The sequence below is a fragment of the Camelus dromedarius genome, chromosome 36 (genome assembly GCF_036321535.1).
Source record: "Camelus dromedarius isolate mCamDro1 chromosome 36, mCamDro1.pat, whole genome shotgun sequence".
Classification (NCBI taxonomy): domain Eukaryota; kingdom Metazoa; phylum Chordata; class Mammalia; order Artiodactyla; family Camelidae; genus Camelus; species Camelus dromedarius.
The window spans coordinates 9,694,810-9,712,990 of record NC_087471.1 but is presented as its reverse complement, the minus strand read 5'-3'; the positions used below and the strand labels follow the sequence as shown (position 1 = coordinate 9,712,990).

At 39.5% G+C, this 18,181-nt stretch overlaps 1 protein-coding gene across 3 annotated transcripts in view; it reads left to right on the top strand.

Annotated features, from left to right (window-relative positions):
• KIF13B (kinesin family member 13B) overlaps positions 1 to 18,181 on the top strand; it is a 165,257-nt gene that overhangs the window by 70,775 nt on the left and 76,301 nt on the right. For all 3 annotated transcript variants that reach the window (XM_064482496.1, XM_031442133.2, XM_064482497.1), the window contains exons 11-13: positions 5,297 to 5,509; positions 6,863 to 6,973; positions 11,797 to 11,931. In XM_064482496.1, the coding sequence (XP_064338566.1) occupies positions 5,297 to 5,509; positions 6,863 to 6,973; positions 11,797 to 11,931 (459 nt within the window). The remainder of the gene's footprint in view (positions 1 to 5,296; positions 5,510 to 6,862; positions 6,974 to 11,796; positions 11,932 to 18,181) is intronic.

Sequence of the window (18,181 nt, the reverse complement as noted above, 5' to 3'; positions counted from 1 at the left end):
AGTCATTCACTGGTTAATTGGTTCAGTAGAATGAGAGAAATGGCAACTAGAAAGAAAAAAACTATGAAATGCTGTGAGGAGAATGTAGAGAAATACCTGACACTCCTTGCCCTGTAATTACTCAGAGTGTAGGAAGGGAGAGAAGATGTGCACACAGAATATTCTAACACAAGTTGGTGATTCCATGAGAGACAAGGAAATGATGAAGAGAGAGACTATTTCCAGGTTTCTTCCAGTCTTTGAGGTTCCCTTTGGTCTTGAGAGCTGGAGTGGTGAGCTGGGAATTGGACTGGGAGTTAGAGGATATAAAATCTACTGATAGTTTATCTCCTTATAAAGTTGTCAACCCGGAACAAAATACTTTACCTAATACTCATTAAAATATTCTTTAATGGAGAAACAATTTTATGAGCCCTGTTTAGTTTTGTGATGGCTTATTTTCTCATTGATCAAGAATTTGTCAAATCCCTCCTACTCACTGTGTCAGGGATTGAGGATAAAAAGATGAGTTAAGTGCAGGCAGCTTGGTAGAGGACACTGCTTTCGAGTCATTCCCTGACACGTTTGGAGAACTGTGTTTATATGGGGAGTAGGGTTTTCTCCTAGTTCCTGCACCCTCTCAAAGGGTTATTAGAGTTCCGCTTTACTTTCTGAGACTCTGCACACTGTTTGAACGTGCTTTATTAAGTGAAATCTGCCACAGTAGAAAATCAGGTAGATTACTTCCTTTGGCTAAAATGCAATAAATGTAGAAATTTAAAACAAAAGGATAAACAAAATTTGGTAATTAAAAATCACTTGTAAATAACTCTTTAATTAAAGGCATACATATTACAAAACGTTTCATTACCAAGCAAATAATTGTACTGGCCTCCATGTGTCAATAATTAATCTTGAAATCTCATTTGATTTCAAAAGAAATCTCGATAAGATACTTCCTTCTCCCTAAAACTTTCCACAGAAATATTATCTGATCATTCATGATTATTTCTAGATGTGCCTTATTTAAGAGACAGAATATTCATTGTCCTGTTGTTTCAGTGTTGTACTTAAGTCCATTTAAACCAACAATAAGCAATATGTTTTGTTAAGTGACATAGTTAAAATGACATAGGTTAATTACTGAGTGTCCGTGCCATAGGCTGCAGGCCAGGAGAACTTGGTTCAGGAGAATCAGGTACCATGCAAAGTGTTTCACATACATTATCTCATTTACTCTTTGGAAGGCAAATGGTGGTTTTCCCATTTTACAGATGTGGCAGTGGACGCAGAACTCAAACAATAGAATCAAGATTGGAACCCAGGGCTGACTTTGCTGCCCATCCTCTGTTCCCTCAGCTATGTTTTTCTTATCAAAGGTTACTTTTCATTAGAGAGAGAAGCACCTGGGAGGGGAGGGTATGGATCAAGCTGTAGAGCGCAATCTTAGCATGCACAAGGCCCCAGGTTCAATCCCCAGTACCTCCTCTAAAAATAAACAAGTAAATAAACAAACCTAATGACCACTGTCCTCCCCCAAAGAAGAAAGAGAAGCACCTTACTTTCACCGAGTGTGATAGAAATTGTTGAATATACTTGAAATTGAAGAACAAAACTAAACACTTTTTTAAAAGCTCACTATCTTCTGTTTAGTAAAGTTAGGGTATAATTGTAACTTCTGTGTGTTAATTCTTAGGCTTAAGAAATGACTAGTTTCCTTGGATTTTGTCATGTTTTTCATAAAAACTACATGACCTTTTATCATGTTCGACTTTTGAAGCAAGAACAAAAGTAGGGGCATTTTTGTAAGACATTCTGGAGTTTAAACAGTTTTCCCCAAAGCCTTTTGGAATCCGTTGATATGCAAATCATTCTCCTCTGAAGTGTCTTTTATGTTGATTTTTCCTTCTTTATTTCTTAATTCGTCTAACTCTCCCTGGTCCTTGTTTGACTTGGATCGAACTTTCATCGAACTCATAAAATTGCTCATCCTTTATAAGATTTGAATTTCTTTTTAAAGTTTTATTTTGCATTGTAATTGTGTTATAATTTTGTTGTACTCTTGATGTTTATAACGTCCGAGAGTGAGAGACTGGCCACGCTTGATTTGATGGGGATAGACGCGAGTGCTCTCCTCCTTGACGTTATCTGCTCTAGCTGAGTGATGAGGGCGCTGACTTCTCGGACTCCGCTCTTACTCTGCTGGGAACATTCTTCCTCCCCTCCTCAATCTCTCTTCCTACTTCCCTCCGCCATCCCCTTTACCTTGGTGATGCTTATTCATCTGGAGGTGTCAAATGTCACTTTCCTTGGGAGTCTTTGCTAACCTTTCAAGACTGGGCTTTCTGCTTTTTCTCTGTTTTCCCAGACCACAGTGTATTTATCTCTACTTTAGTTCTCATCATATAGTATTTGCTCACCAGGGTCACCCTCTAAATGGTAAACTTCATGAACTGTTGAATGAATGAATAATTTCAGCTCTGCTCTGAACTAGCATTGTGACCTTTGGTAAGTCTGCCAATCTTCCTGGGTCTCAATTTCTTGTCGGTAAAATGAAATAATTTGATTAGATGAGTTCAAAGAGTTCTTTCAGCTTCAAAAAATTCCAACTTGCAAAATTAAATTTCTTTCCTATGTCCATTTAATTTGCAGTTGCCGCATTCGAAACGAAGCTCATCTGATTTGCCTAATTAAACAATTAAAGAGCAGACAAGAAGCATTCTACTTTCTCTTGAATGAGCGCCAGGCCTTTTGTTACTCTTTCCTTTTGGCTAATGGCACGAGGCCATTTTTGAATATAAGCGTATTGTTGCTAATGCACAAGGGCTTTGAAAATAGCAAGTATTTGTTGTTTGCCAGGTTTCCTCTTCTCAGCACAAATTGAAGCACAATGTGCGTGCTTTTCTCCTTTGGTCGTTATTGTTGCAACTCCCCCTTTTACCCACTAGCAGTTGCTGTTCGTGTGGGCTCACAGAATGTGGTGGTTCTGGAAGGGCCGCGCTCCACCACGATGCTGCGGGGGGGACTGAATTCCACCCTGAGGTGTAACTCATGTGGTCTTGAATAACATTTGAATTTCATTAACACGCATGGGACTCTTCCAGACATTCTTCTGGAGGTTGGCAGACCTGGGCACCAGCAGCATAGGATCGGTGTCTGGATGTGAAGACTGTAGCGAGCAGTCCTCCAGGCTCTGCAGAGTCACTTTTGCTTCCTGAAGCCGAAATTGCTTACATTTCCTTCCTTTTCATGCGTTAAAGTGTGTTTCCTTGAAAGAATTGTCCTAGCTCTGTTTTCTGTGGAAAACCAGCTTTTCAGTAATGCATGAATAAGCGGACATACTGTTTGCAATTGTATTAAACTGTTGGCAGTACCTAGGGAATTATTCTGTTTCGGGCACAAGGACAGAATCATTTGGAAAGGTGTCCTGTCTGAACTCTCTGTGTTGCCAAGTGTTACTGTGTTACTGTGGGTAGCTCTCCGGGAGTGGAAATCATCTTAGACTGGAAGGCAGAATACAGCTGGGCTAGAATATTTTCAGCTGACTAGACCTGGCTCTTAGGCAGGGCACTTAACCTCCTTTGTCCAGGACAAACCTCTGGCTTTTCATCGGTAAATGGGGAGACTAATAATCCGGTTCACAAGAGGCTGAGGACTACGTAGTCTATGCACAAAGTTGTGTAGATCACGGATTGTTCAAACAAATTTTAGATATATTGATACTGGAAGAACTTTATATCTTCAAAAGAACTTTACGTTATTTATATATTTTGTAAGATGAATAAGGTTAATGCTGCCCAAAGGTAGAGTTGGCTTTCTTGCGATCTCCTGGATTCTTCATTACTGGCCTGTTCAAGTATTCTCTCTAATCTTATGAATCCATAATTCAGTGACACTCTACTAGTGAAAGGAGGTATTGAATCTGTTCCTGAGTAATTCTCATCCTGGGATGACATATTAGTGTATTAGTAGTTATCTGTAGCTATATAACAGATTACCCTGAAGACTTGACAGCTGGGAACAACCATCACTTGTCACCTCACAGCTTCTCTGGGTCAGGATCCCAGGTGCAGCCATGTGGCTGTGGGTGGGGTCTCTCATGTGGCTGCAACCCAAGTGTCACCTGGGGCTGCAGGCCTCACCAGGCCGCTGGGGTTGCATCTGCTCACCTAAGTGCTTGTTGGCTGGCATCAGAAGATGTGTGTCCAAACTCACTCCTGTGGTCTCTTCCTAGGGCCACCCCTCCCCCCCATGGCAGTGGGATCCCTCACAGTGAGAGAAAACACCCACACCAGAAGCCAGTCTTTTATAATCTAATCCCAGACGTGACGTGCTGCCACTTATGCTGTATTCGCTCCCTTAGAGATGGAGCAGCAAGTCCCACCCACCCTCAAGGGAAGGGAAGGACGCAGGGGGACGAGCCAGGGGCCGGACTGAGGCCGTCTCCGTGGCAGGATTTCACCCCGCATTTGTGTGCTGTGGTCTGGCCCCTTTGCATGGAGTAGACTGGAGTTCCCAAGTGTCACTTGGTAATTCTGAGTTACATCTAGTCATTTTTAATATTCTTGAGTGAAAGTAGCTTATAGAATTGGTTTGAGCCTGTTCCATAGCGCACTTCACTGTACTTAGCAGTTCTAGGATAGTGGAGACAGATGTCTTTTTTTCAGCACCCCGTCTCCAGTTTAGAAGCAGTTGTATAGAACATGAAGCTTGTTTCAGTGGTTTTTAAAGTGCTGTCAGAGGGAATGAGATGAAGTGCCTTCAGTGTATTCTTCTGTTTTTTAAGACTGTAATTGTACTTTGTTTTAAAAAACTTACAAGGTGCTTGATAGCTTATAACAGCACCACTTTCTGGGCCATGACTTAGGCTTCACAGAGACTCCAGGTGTATCGCTTTATGGAGTGGATTGTAGGTAATCACTCTTTGATCAGATACTGTTACGATTGTTCAGGAAGATTTTGTAGGCATTTAAGAAAGCATTTTTATTTTGAGCAGTCTGCTGACTGATGGTATCATGTTGCCTGTTAAAAGAGTACAAATTGACTTAGAATTAATTTTTATTAAACTGGAATTAATGTAGGCTTCATTGTATTTCCCTGTTCTTTCTCAAAACCCAAAACTCCCTTTTGCAGAAAAGTAGCTTTCTGAGAAGACAGAACTTGGGACTAGGGGAGTTGGCATATCTGTATTTTAGTCCTAGCTTTGTCCTTAAATTTGTGTTTGACCTGAGGACATTACCTCATCATTTCTCACTGCAACATTCCCATATGTTTTCTTCCAACTTTAAAGTGATGTTCAGTTTCTTTCCTCCTCTAGGACAGTCTTGGGGGTAACAGCAAGACTGCCATGGTAGCTACTGTGAGTCCGGCAGCCGACAACTATGACGAAACCCTTTCAACCCTGCGGTATGCAGATCGCGCCAAGCACATCGTGAACCACGCAGTGGTGAACGAGGATCCCAATGCACGGATTATCCGGGATCTCCGCGAAGAAGTAGAAAAGCTGCGCGAGCAGCTGACCAAAGCAGAGGTTAGAGCACGGGCCTGTTTCCTGGGTCTGGGGGAATCCAGCAAAGCTGGGACTTGAATTTTCTTCCCTCGGGGCTGTCAGGGATGAGTACTCTACTTAGAATTTTTGAATTTCCTGTAGGAAGAGAGATTTGGGATGTGTAGCAAAGGAAAACAGATAAATTGTCATAGCTGAGATTTAGATCATTGTCACAGGTGTTAAAGGATGGCCTTTGAGCAGAGAATAAAGGGAACTGAGAAAATGTTTCTTTCCACACTATAGGGAGCAGACAAGAGGGAAGAGGTGTAATAGAATAAGGGGGAGAGAGAGGAAGATGCATGAAACAAAAATAGATACAACTTCATATTAGTGCAGAAAATGGAGGGTGGGCACAGACTAATTGGAAGAGGAATCAAATGGATTTTTGTTGTATCATGTGTTCACAGGTTGAAGTCAGAACAGAAATCTTAGGAAGGTCTTCCACACCATAATGATCTAGTTTTTCCACGTTGTGGATTTGTTATGCTCATAGGAAAGAATATTTGATAACAGAAGGAGCCGTCTATTTAATGGTGCTCTGTTTTCACCATCCTTTGTACATTCTATGATGTGTGATATTTGTTTTCCATTATTGAATTTGAAACCTACACCATTCCAACCACAAATCAAATGCTTGTCTTTTTATCAAAAGAGGAATAAAATGTCAGATTCAGAATCCCTAGTTTAATTAGCATTTTTATTCCCACGATTTCCCAGCACTGTGGGACTCTTTCCTGGGCCTGGGACCATAGCCTCTTCCTCCTCATGACCTGTTTTCTAGCAGTAAATCGATAAATTACATGGTCAAAACAATGACCTTGATTGTATTTTTGCCTGTTGAATCTTATCCTGTTTTTGCAGGAGTAATTTTACAGTTCATTAAGATTTTTTGAAATTTTGTTTCTGTCTTCTTGGTGTTAACAACACCATCCAGTTTGCAACATGTGCAAATTTAATCTGCACATACCCAGTCATCAGTGAAGACTCAAATGAATCATGTGTAAGAGTTTAGATGCATTGGGATTTAAAAAATAAGCTCTTGATAGCTGGAACTTTTTTCCTCCCTAAATGTAATTAGATTTCACAATAGCAATAGGTTAGCAAAAAAGGAAAAAAGTTAAGCATTTCAATCCTGCTGGGTAACTGGATGAGTCTGTGGGACCCGTGCAGTCTGGATGCAGTGGGCCAGTGGCAATCCTTGTTGTGTCTTGGGCAGATCAGAGACCTCAGTAAGCTGAGAGGAGGCAGATTGTTCCTCTTGACCTTCTGAATTTAGTTAATTCTTTTTTCAGGGCACTGTGCAGACATTTCATGAAATAAACATTTTGCTCGTAGGCAATGCAATCTCCAGAGCTGAAAGACCGGCTAGAAGAATCAGAGAAGCTCATCCAGGAGATGACTGTGACCTGGGAGGAGAAATTGAGGAAAACTGAGGAGATCGCTCAGGTTGGTGTTTCCTGCTTAAGGAGAGAATCCTTGCAGCAGTTTGTGCAGTGCAGCTCACGCGTGTTTCTGGTTCCTTTTTGAGTTTTATTTAGCTTTGAAAATGGCAAATCTAGCACCAATAATAAGATCTAAATCCAGGAGTTTATACAGCGTTAATTTGAAGGTATAATTAAAATTAATTGATTGTTCGTTATGTAAGAAATATTTTTGTTAGGATTGTATAGTTTTTAAATGAAATAACTACTTTGTAGCCTCTGGCTCTGAACGCCTGATTCTGTTACATGCTTTGCAGACCTGAGGAACTTCACCAACCAAAATTATTTGCACTAGGTACTTAGGCTGTGAGCTTCTGGCTTCAGTATGACAGCTTAGTAAAATAACAGGAAATACCTAAATCTGAGGTGACTGCCTCTCATTTTCAGACCACTTAATACAGACAGAGTTGTGAAATCTTAGAGTGGGAACACTGGCACTTGGAGACAATCCAAAAATGTCCAATTTCTACTTCGTAAAAGATTTACTCTATGGCTTTCCTGTTAGATGGCTATTCAGCCTCTGTTTTAGAAATATATATTGCGTATTGTAATCTGGAGCTCAGTAACCTGTCGAGCAGTCTTCTCATGATTGGACAACTCTGATAGTGGCTATTTAATTGAAATCTTTTATTGTTTCATTTCTACTCTTTGGCCTTAGTTTGTTCTTCCAAAGCCAGGAGAATAAGTGTCCCACTTGGATGCGGTAACTAATAGTAATAATAATATCCATACTAACTGAATACACTTACATGTTACGATCACTTTTAAATAGAATATTTTATTTAATCCTCCCAAGTCCTCCCAACAGCCTGGCGAGACGGGGACTGTTAACTGCCCAGATACTTGAAGTCACCCCTGCCTCTTCCCCTCCTTTTCTGAAGTTAAAAATCTCTAGTGTTTTCAACTGTTTCTTGTGTGAGCGAATAGACAGAACTTGCCACTTCTGTCCCCCAGTAGATTCCATCGTTAAGTATGCTGTCTGGAAGCGATTGATACATCCGATGTTGTAGGGCAATACTGCTACTGTGTAGCATAAAGTGGATGTTAGATTTATATTAGTGCAGACTAGGATTTGAGTCCATTTGTAAACATTTTTTTGTTACAGCCCTTTTCAAAACAGATGAAAAGAAGAGTATAGTCAGTCCGCAGATACCCATCACCTGATTTCATTAAAGATCAACGTATGACTGGTCTTATTGATATCCCAGCACTGGGTTACTTCAAAGCATATTCCTCAAAGAGCAAAGAATACGTCAGTGTATAAACTTTATCTCTCATTACGTATTTTACTTTCTGTTTTTCATAAACTAAAGTCATTCTAATAATTGTCCAATTTGGAATGAACTTGTGTGAGCATTTTTGAGCTACTCTGGAAGTAAAACGTTGGCTTTGAAGTCCTGCTGTACCTGGGCTGCTCTGCGCTGATACAAAGTGGGGGAGGCCCGAGTGAGGTTGCAGGGCTGGTGAAGCTTGTCGGTTGCATCTTTCCTTCCCTGACTCCCTCTTTGATGTTATCCAGCACCTTATCTTTCCAAGCCCCCAGGCTTCAGTGCTGCTGGGCTTTCTTCCCCTCTCTCACTGGAAGACACTTGGTCTGGTGGTCATTGACTAATCATTGACTAATCTGCAATACAGACTGACATTTCCTAAAGTGTATTTCTGGCACCATAGCCACAAATTGTTAACAGGTCTTTTGGGGGATAAAGGGTACTTGGTCAGATAACTTTCGAGAAATCTGGGTGAACTAAGTTAAGTAGATTTCTTTTTTGAAGAACTTTTTATGTCATTCTTGGGGGTCTGTTCCAAGTCAGCCAGACTCCCCATAAGTCCTCTGTGTTCTGTGGCATGTCCCTCTAGTATGCCAGCCCCCGAGATTGTCTGTGCCAGTGAGATCCTGTGACCTTTTAATCATGTTAAACTTTACTATTCAGTTTCTCCTGTATACTTTTATTACCTGATGAATTTGTTCCCAAGAAAAAGGTCATATCTTTTAGCTTCTGAAAGTATATGCTTAATAATATTTTTGAGTAAACAGTCAGAACTCAAGTCGACTTATTTCTAAGCCCAGTGCCATATCTATGATACCACAGTGTCTCTTATTTTCTTCTTTTATGTTCTTAGTAAGAAACGTACGCTTAAGTGAGATAGACCAGGGGTTGGCAGACTAAGTCCTTGGGCCAAACCCCGTCTTGCCATTTCTCTTCATAAGCAATTTTATTGGAATGTGCCACGCTCATTGGTTTTTGTGTTATTTATGGCTTCAGCAGCAGACTTGAAGAGCTGTGATAGGCACCATCGGACCCAGATGGCTGTACTGTTTACTGTTTGGTTCACTTTTTCTGTAAGATGTCAGTTTTTGATATCAGAAGCAGTATTTAGTGATATCATTAAGCATAACTGTATTTCATCATACAATACTTTTTTATTCTTTGAACTGATTCCTAGATGTTGCAAACTTTTGTAATTTTTTAGACGATTAAAAACTGTAAATTTTTTTGGTGGCAGCTGTAACAACAAATTGATAGTTTTCCAATATTGTGCCCTTTGGTTTGGACAAAAATTTTGTGATGTTTTTATCTTTATAAACTGTCAAGTGACAGGAAGGTGCTTAAGGAAGTAGGATAAAACAATAGCTTACTCCCACTGCTAACCAGGAATTTACATTCCTGCCTTTGGCATAGATTTGTTCAGTGACCTTGGACAAACCTGTATTCAGTTAACATTTGTTCCATATTCTGTCATCAATACTGAGCAAAAGTCAGAAAGTTACTATTAGGGAGTGTGGGAGTAGGTGGAAATAAGCTTAGTAAGTTTGGCTGTTATAGGGCTTGGATGTCAAACTAAGATTCTTAGATCTCACCAGTAGGAACTAGAAAGAATTTATTAATTTATCTGTTAAAACATTTACTATATGCCATATGCTACGTAAGTACATCTTGGCTGTTTTATGTACATTATCTCAGTTTAGTCTTGTCTTTTCCCTCTGAGCAGCTTTCCCCTTGTTAAGTCATATTTTCTTTTTCAGGCTTGACTTTGTCTCTGTATGAATTAAAATTTTGCCACAAATTAAAATTTTGATAGTGACCAAATTTCTTTTAAATCTTTTAATTATTTCCCACTGAGAATTAAGGGTCATGGTAAATGTAAAAGTAGAAGAAAGGATTGTATTTCAAACGTCGTATTTACGTATAGAAAATACAGAAAGATTATTGTGAAGAAAATTTACCTGATCCGATCATCCAAAGAAAACTACCGTTACTACCTTTGTAGTTTCTTTCAGGTTTTCCCGGTGCATGGATGGTTGTACTAGTTACACTCTGCATTTTTCATTTTAACATTAGTTCATGAGCATCTACCCATGTCATTTTTAGTTTATTAAAAAAAAATACTTTTTGTAGAGAAATGTTTCTTATTCCTGGAATAGCTCTTCAGTTACACCAGTATCTCTAAGTAAAGGAGCCTTTGCTCAGACGGGACTACACAGGATATATTAGAATTGCTTTCCTCATTTGAAGAACATAGTTCTTTTTCAAGGATAGTAATTTCTTAGAATTATGTGCTGAAAACTCTAATGTCTAGTGCTAACCTATTCAGAACTTCTGAAAGAACCCAGTAGTGTTTTTTCGTCAGAAGAGAGGCTTGATTCAAAGACCCACAACCAAAATATCCCCTTCCCTGCGTTTGTAATGGTATGCTTCTAGGTGAGGTTGACTGGGTTGCAGTGGCCGTGTAACTTAGGACAGCATGCCGAGAAATAGCAAATTCTAAGGCTGCAGTTTAATTATTCTGCAAATTTACTGCATAGCCCTAGTTAAATAACTTAATCTGCCTTGTCTTTCCTCAGAATCAAAGGTCCTTGGTGACTTTTTACTATTTGCTATTTATACACAGTCAGAGAACCCCTGTTCTGCCCCAATTCATACTCCTTCGTCATAGAGCCTAGATTGCAGGGTTCATATGCCTCTCCCTGTGTGGACACGTTCATATGTTGTGTGGTTTCAGAGACAGGTAGGCACAAAAAGGGAAGGTTCATGCTCTTACGAAAATGGTGCTTGAATGAATATACAGATTTTATTTTGATAAATTCACAGGACTGACGATTTGAGTGATCCTGTGTGTGTGCACGGTGCTAGGTGCTAGGAATACACAGTGGATAGATGGGGTCCATGCCCTAACAGAGAAGTAAATGGTCACGTGAACAGTTACCAAGCGTGAAGACAGGTATGCTCCAGATAGAAGGAGTAGGTGTAAAATCCCTTAGACTAGAGAGCATTCTTGACACCTTCAGGAGCCTGGAAGATGTTCCATGTAACTGTAGTACAGGATTTGAGGGTAGGAGTATCAAGATGCCATGATGGAGAGTAAACAGGCCAGACTGAAGGGACTTTGAGGGAGTTTGGCCTTTATCCTGGCTGAGTGTCAAGCAGCAGAGTAGTATTAAGAACTTGGCTTTTTAGAAAAATCACAGTTGTGAAAATCACACTTACATTTGCTTATTTGTATAGAATTAAGTGAGAAAGATGAATTCAGGATGTTAGATATTTTCAGGAATGAAAATTGAGACCTCAGTAGTACACTTGGTTGCTATTTTTAATGGCTTTATTTTTGATAAAAAAGTTTTAGTTAACAGAACAACATTATATTATTTAGAAGGAGAACGAATACAGTAATCTGTATAATACCATATCCTAAGATAACATATTTGAGTTATAAGGTTGTTTAATAATTACTCTAAGACTTTTTATATCTTGCCGTTGTGGAGTTAATAATTGTGTACTGCATTTACAGGAGCGACAGAAACAGCTTGAGAGTCTTGGAATATCTCTTCAGTCTTCGGGAATTAAAGTTGGGGATGATAAATGTTTCCTTGTTAACCTGAATGCTGATCCTGCTCTGAATGAACTCCTGGTTTACTACCTAAAGGTGAAGTAACAGGCTTTGCTACTATTTCCAGTTTCCTGCCATGAAATAGAACAGTATTTCAGAGTAGTATTTCACACTTGGAGAACCAGGCATATTCAGAAATAACGAGTTAGCAAATTGTTTTTATTTGAGTAAGCTGAAGTGTAGAAGAACCTGAATTTCTGGGATCGGTTTCTCTTTTTAAGTCTTTGAGTGATGTCATTCAACTGAGTAAATATAAAAACTGACATTCTGATATTATTTTCAGCAAATGAAGTAGCTTAGCTTCTATCATTTTACATGATAAAACCAGGGAGTTAAGCAGGTAACTTTAAAGGTTGAAGAATGAGTTTTAAACTAAGTGATTCATTGGTAGACTAAAGCTGTTGTTATTTTTGTGTGAAGCATATGTTTTTGTGAGTGGTTTCTTAGCTTACAAGAGGATATATTTAAAGGAAGTTACGTTCTTAGGACTACTCGGTTTGAAACGTGTGTTTCCAGTAACTCTTAGGAACATTAAAATTTTTGGATTTTCAACTTAAAAGAGTGTAACTGGGTCGGGGGAGGGGGAATTGGATGAAGGCAGTCCAAAGGTACAAACTTGCAGTTATAAGATAACTGAGTACTAGGGATATAATGTACAACATGATAAATATCGTTAACACTGCTGGGTGTTATATATAAATGTTGTCAAGAGAGTATATTCTAAGAGGTCTCATCACGTGGAAAAATTTTTTTTCCTATTTTTTTAATATTGTATCTGTATGAGACTAATCTTTTGTTTTCATCATCTCATGATGCATACAAGTCAAATGACTGTACACCTTAAACGTACACAGTGCAGTATGTCAGTTATACCTCAATAAAACTGACAGGAAAGGAAAAAAAGAGTATAACCTACAATGAAAAAGAATATGAAAATGAATATATGTATGTATATGTATGACTGAAACATGTTATACACCAGAAATTGACACGACATTGTAAACTATGCTTAAATTAAAAAAGAAAGAGAGAGAGAGAGAGTAGGACACTTAGAGACTGAGGGTCAGAGTATGGATCAGAAAAAAGTATATACATTGGAATCTATATGCACTGTGTGTATACTCATATACACTGAAATCTATATGTCACGGGACATGTCAGGAAGACAAGAGCCGACATTAGAATGAGCATGATTCTTGAGACACTACATAAATTATGAGGACTTTGTCAAAATTGCCTTTGCCAAGCCCAGAGCATAACTGCATTATGTAATGGATTATATATGACTCTGACATATGGTTAATAAATATTGGGAGGAAAAATTTTCCCCCTCATAATGCAGGAACTATCTGTGTGGGTTTAACTAAGTTAGTGACTGGGAAAGTGAAGGTAATGAGCTGGTACAGCTGGAAGCAGCTTTAAAATGAGAGAATTGTGTCATTTCATTTCCAAAGAGACTGAAGAATTCATGACGCATTGGCTGGCTTCCCAGTTCTTATCAGTGATATCTGGGATAACTGCTCTGTGGCGTTTTGATAAGGCCCCTTTATGCATAAGTATCCCATACCATGCTTTATTATGCTGTAAGTTAAAGCGTGTCTTTGCACACAGTCACGTGTGCACATCTGGGGTTGTGGTGTGGTGTGAGCAACCTGGAGTTAGGGGTGTGATGCCTTGAGTTTTTGTCTCGTACCTTGGCTTAGCAGATGTTAGATCTCTAGTCCTTTGTGCCCCCCCCCCCCCCCGCCAAGTCTACAGATTCTTCCTCTGTAAAGGGAAATTCTCTCTGGCTGGCTACCTCACAGGGTTCCTGGAGGATTAAATGGGATTTGACATATAGGAGCACTTTATAAACAGAAGCACGAATCACATATAAAGTACTCCACGTGCCGTTTTCTCATTTGATACTCTAGCACCTTGTTGTATTATCCTTGTCCTTTGGAAAGAAATGATGCACTAGCACATCACTCGCTGTGCTTCTAAGCAGTGTTGGCAGCACTTTGTGTTGGAATTTCAGCTGTAGACATTCATATGCTTTAGGAGATGCAGTATTAGAATATGACTTAGGAATTCTGCCCTTTTAATTTTCAGAACTGTGAATTTTTTCTTTCTGATGTGATGAAGTTCAAATTGGAACACAAACACATACACCCCACAAAATAAAAACCCACAAACTTGATTCGTATCTGTTCCTTAACTAAAAAATTACACAAAGAAACTATTTAAGGACTTTTGGAGAGCAGTCAGAATATTTCTGGTCATCTTGTGTGGAGGTGTTGGATTCTGTTTCAGACTGTGTGGTCAACCCGGTTTTGGCAGAGTTTGAGGCAGTGTTGATTTCTTCACTGCCCAAGCTAAACCCATGACAAAAGTATATTCATGACAAAGCACATTCAAAAGGATGATCTCAGTCCAAGAACAGTTTTTGCTTCAGTAAAACGATACCATGATGTGGGATGGAGGAATTTGGAGGCTGAGCATTTTTTATTTCTTTGCCTTCAAATTCTCAAGTCAGTTTAGGTGCTGAGCAGATAACTTCACATCACTGAGTGACTTTCAGCACCCCATCTATAAAATGAGGGCGCTGGATTAAATTACTTCTAACATTCTTTCTAGTCCCCAGTTGAATGGTTCTCTTCCAGAATAGGATCCTCCATTTATTTGTTCTGTCTAGAATTGGCAGAGACAAGGTATGGTGGCCAGATCATAGGTGGAACGTAATTCACAAGGTAATTTTGCATCTAATTTGCATGCATAGGCAGCTCTTGCTTTGCATGGTTCCAATATACACAGATTGCACACAGTTAACACAGTTTAGTAAATGATGTTGAAATCACTGCCGTTCATGAGATTCTAGATGTGCAGCTGGAGGAGATAAGTGGAGGTGAACTTAGATGGATGTAAATAATGAAAGTGGTTGTGATGGGAAGGATGAAGCTGTCTTGAAGAGAGTGATAGCAGAAAGCAATTCACATGAGGGGAACTCTTGGAGATATTTTGCAATGTTGAAGGCACAAAGGATAAAGTGGTAGAAGCTTAGAAAGGAGTATGACAATTTGCCAAGCTGTGGAGAATACTCACTCCATGTTGCAAGTTCTGTATTGCGAAGAGGCAGGCAAGCAGCGTTCAGACTACTCTCAATAAGCTTTTAACAAAGAAATAAACTGCTGTATGTTTCAGTGTTTCTAACGATCTCAGTGACAGTGTACTAAATAAATATTACTAAAATATAAAATAATTTTACTGTTTTTTCCCTATATGTTGTAACAGTGAGAGAATTCTTCAAACATGACATTTTTAAATGTCACAGAATTTTTGCAGTTTTCCCCATTGATTAAGATCTCTTTGCCAAGTTGTTTTTACAGTCCTGCCCTCTTGTGCAAAGCAAGGCCTGCCTGCAGTTCTGAGGTAGACTGGAGATTTATTTCTTTCCAAACTGATTATTTTAGAAATTTTTATACAATTTTCAAAGGTTACACTCCATATACAGTTAGTACAGAATGTTGGCTCTATTCCCCGTGTTGTACAGTACATTCTTGAGCCTGTCTTACACCCAGTAGTTTGTACCTCCCACTCTCCCAGCCCTGTAATGCCCCTCTCCCCACACTGGTAACCACTAGTTTGTTTTCTGTATCTGTGAGTCTGTTTCTTTTTTGTTACATTCACTAGTTTGTAGTTTTTAGATTCTGTATAAAAGCCATATCATACAGTATTTATCTTTCTCTGTCTGACTTATTTTACTAAGCATAATGCCCTCCAAGTCCACCCACGTTGCTACAAATGGCAAAATTTCAATTTTTTTGGTTGAGTAGTATTCCATTGTGTTTATGTATATACATATGTCTATATATGTATACACACACACACACACACACACACCACATCTTCTTTATCATTTGTCTATTGTTGGACACTTAGGTTGCTTCCATATCTTAGTAATTGTAAATAATGCTGCTTTGAACATTGAGGTGTGTATCTTTTCGAATTAGTAGTTGTTGTTTTTTTTTTTTTTTTGATGTATTCCCAGTAGAATTACTAGGTCATATGGTAATTCTGTTTTTAGTTTTTTGAGAGACTTGGAGATTTATATCAGCATAAGCCAAGCTTCTAGAGGGAAGAACTTCTCCCCTCGCCTTAACATTATGCTAGCAATACACTTTTTTTCCTAAAAAGTCTTAGAAGAACATACTGGAAAAAGAAGGGGGGATTAGAACCCAAATTCCAACACCCAGACAAGACCACAGTCATTATTTAATATTTTTATCTGTATTCTGAGTCTGTTCCTTTATGGATGTGTAGATTTATACTGATACATATTTTTTAATTACAGAAGTAGAATCATAGTATGATTGATTCTAATCACGCCTTTGAATTATCCACCAGATCTTTGAGTGGTTTTGCTTGTACCTTTCTGGATATACTCTTTTCACAAGTCAGCTAATAATGCCTTGGGAAGCAAGGTGATTCTGAAGGATTTGGGGCAAATTATACACATACACACTTGGTCAAGACTTGTGCCAGAGGTCCCACAGCAGCCTCAGAGAGTGTGTTGGCCCTGCAGCGAGCACGGCTCCCCCTGCAGGTGAACCGCCCGCCAGCGTTCTGTCACCGGTGGTGATCAGAATGGCAGGGATGCTGCCGTTCAGTGTTGACGGAGCTATGGGCCGGGCTTCAGGGACCCAGGTGTGGCCGTGGGGAGTATTTGGTTGGCAGCAGTTGGGCTCACCTAGTGTAATATTTGAATTTGCAAAAGACAGATACTTTTCCTTCATTCCTCACCTCCATTCCTGAAAGGCTGTCTTCAGCCTAGTTCTGTTAAGCCAGAGCGATTTCTTTCTTAAAGACTATTGATTATTTAGATCTGTAAAGAGGAACGAATCCTTCTCTGCTTATTGCCCCCGGTACCCAGCTTTTCCTTCAGGAACTGAGACACTGATAAGGCTGAGGCACTGGGTGGGCCGCAATGACTGCTCTTCTGTCTGCCACGTGGGGAAAGCCGCCCCCTGAAATGTGTCACTCTCCGTCTTCCTCCCCTTCCTCTTTCTCACTCTTTTAGGTCTTAGTTGATCAAAGGGAGATTTTCAGAAGCACCACATAAATAGTTGCTTCATAGGGAAGCAGGTGACAGTGAATTCATAGAACACCTAACTAATTATCTCTAGTGAAATGAAATAAAATGGATGAAGAAAGGTATTTGCTAAAGTGTTCCCTAAAACTAATAAACCTTGGGGTTATTATACTCATATCACATAGAGACTGAAAGGGTGTCCCTGATACCTTGTACTTCCACAGCATTTAGTTACTCACAATGTCTGCTAAGTTTCTTTCTTTCCCTCATCAGTGTTTTTATTGCAGTCCTTAGAACACCACAGGAAGAACATATCAAAAAGCTTATTGTCTGACTTGTTGAAGCATCAAACAATTGGGCTTTAGCAGAGTTGAGCCTTTAGAACTTAATATTTGAAATTCCAGTAAATCATCATCCAAATCAGAATAGATTAAAAAAATTTTTTTTGTAGGGAGAGGTAATTAGGTTTATTTATTTATTGTTAGAGGAGGTCCTGGGGATTGAACCCAGGACCTCATGCATGCTAAGCACGTGCTCTACCACTTGAGCTATACCCTCCCCCATAAAATCAGAATAGATTATAACCTCAAATGAGACACTGACATTGTCATTTATAACGTAAGCTCTATGGGGCCTTGTCTATCTTTTGTCTCGGTGCCCAGCTCAAAAGATGCTCAATAGAGTATTTGTTGAGAAAATGAAATTTTCCTTCTAGATTTTGGATTAGACCTTTGCTGTTTGACTTAGTATCTTTGATTTTTAATTCAGTTTATCAACAGATACGTAGCAGCATCCACTGTGTATCATGTACTGTGCCTGTTGTTGAAGATGCAGGAGTCCTGCATAGGTTGCATGTATTAAATAAGGGGAGAAAACAACATTCATGCAGTAGTAAACTGTGATTCTGACTCTGAATGTAATTAGGGTTCAGAGAAGGGAAAAGTCAGTGTAGGCTACTAATGAAACCTGTGGAAGTAGAAGTAGGTGTTGAAGATATTTTATATTTAGATGAAGGGAAGAGAGCGTGTTTCGGGCAGAGAGGACCAGAGCAAGGGCGGAGACATGGGAGTGAACCCGAGTGCTGTCTTGGAGCGTGGGAGTGGGAGCTGGTTCTGCACTTGGGGGTGGTTCAGAGCTTTTCTTCACCTCCACCCCCAGGGACAGAGGATTCCAGAGTCACAGTTAGGACCCTGAGAGAATTTCTCGTGGGAGGGGAAG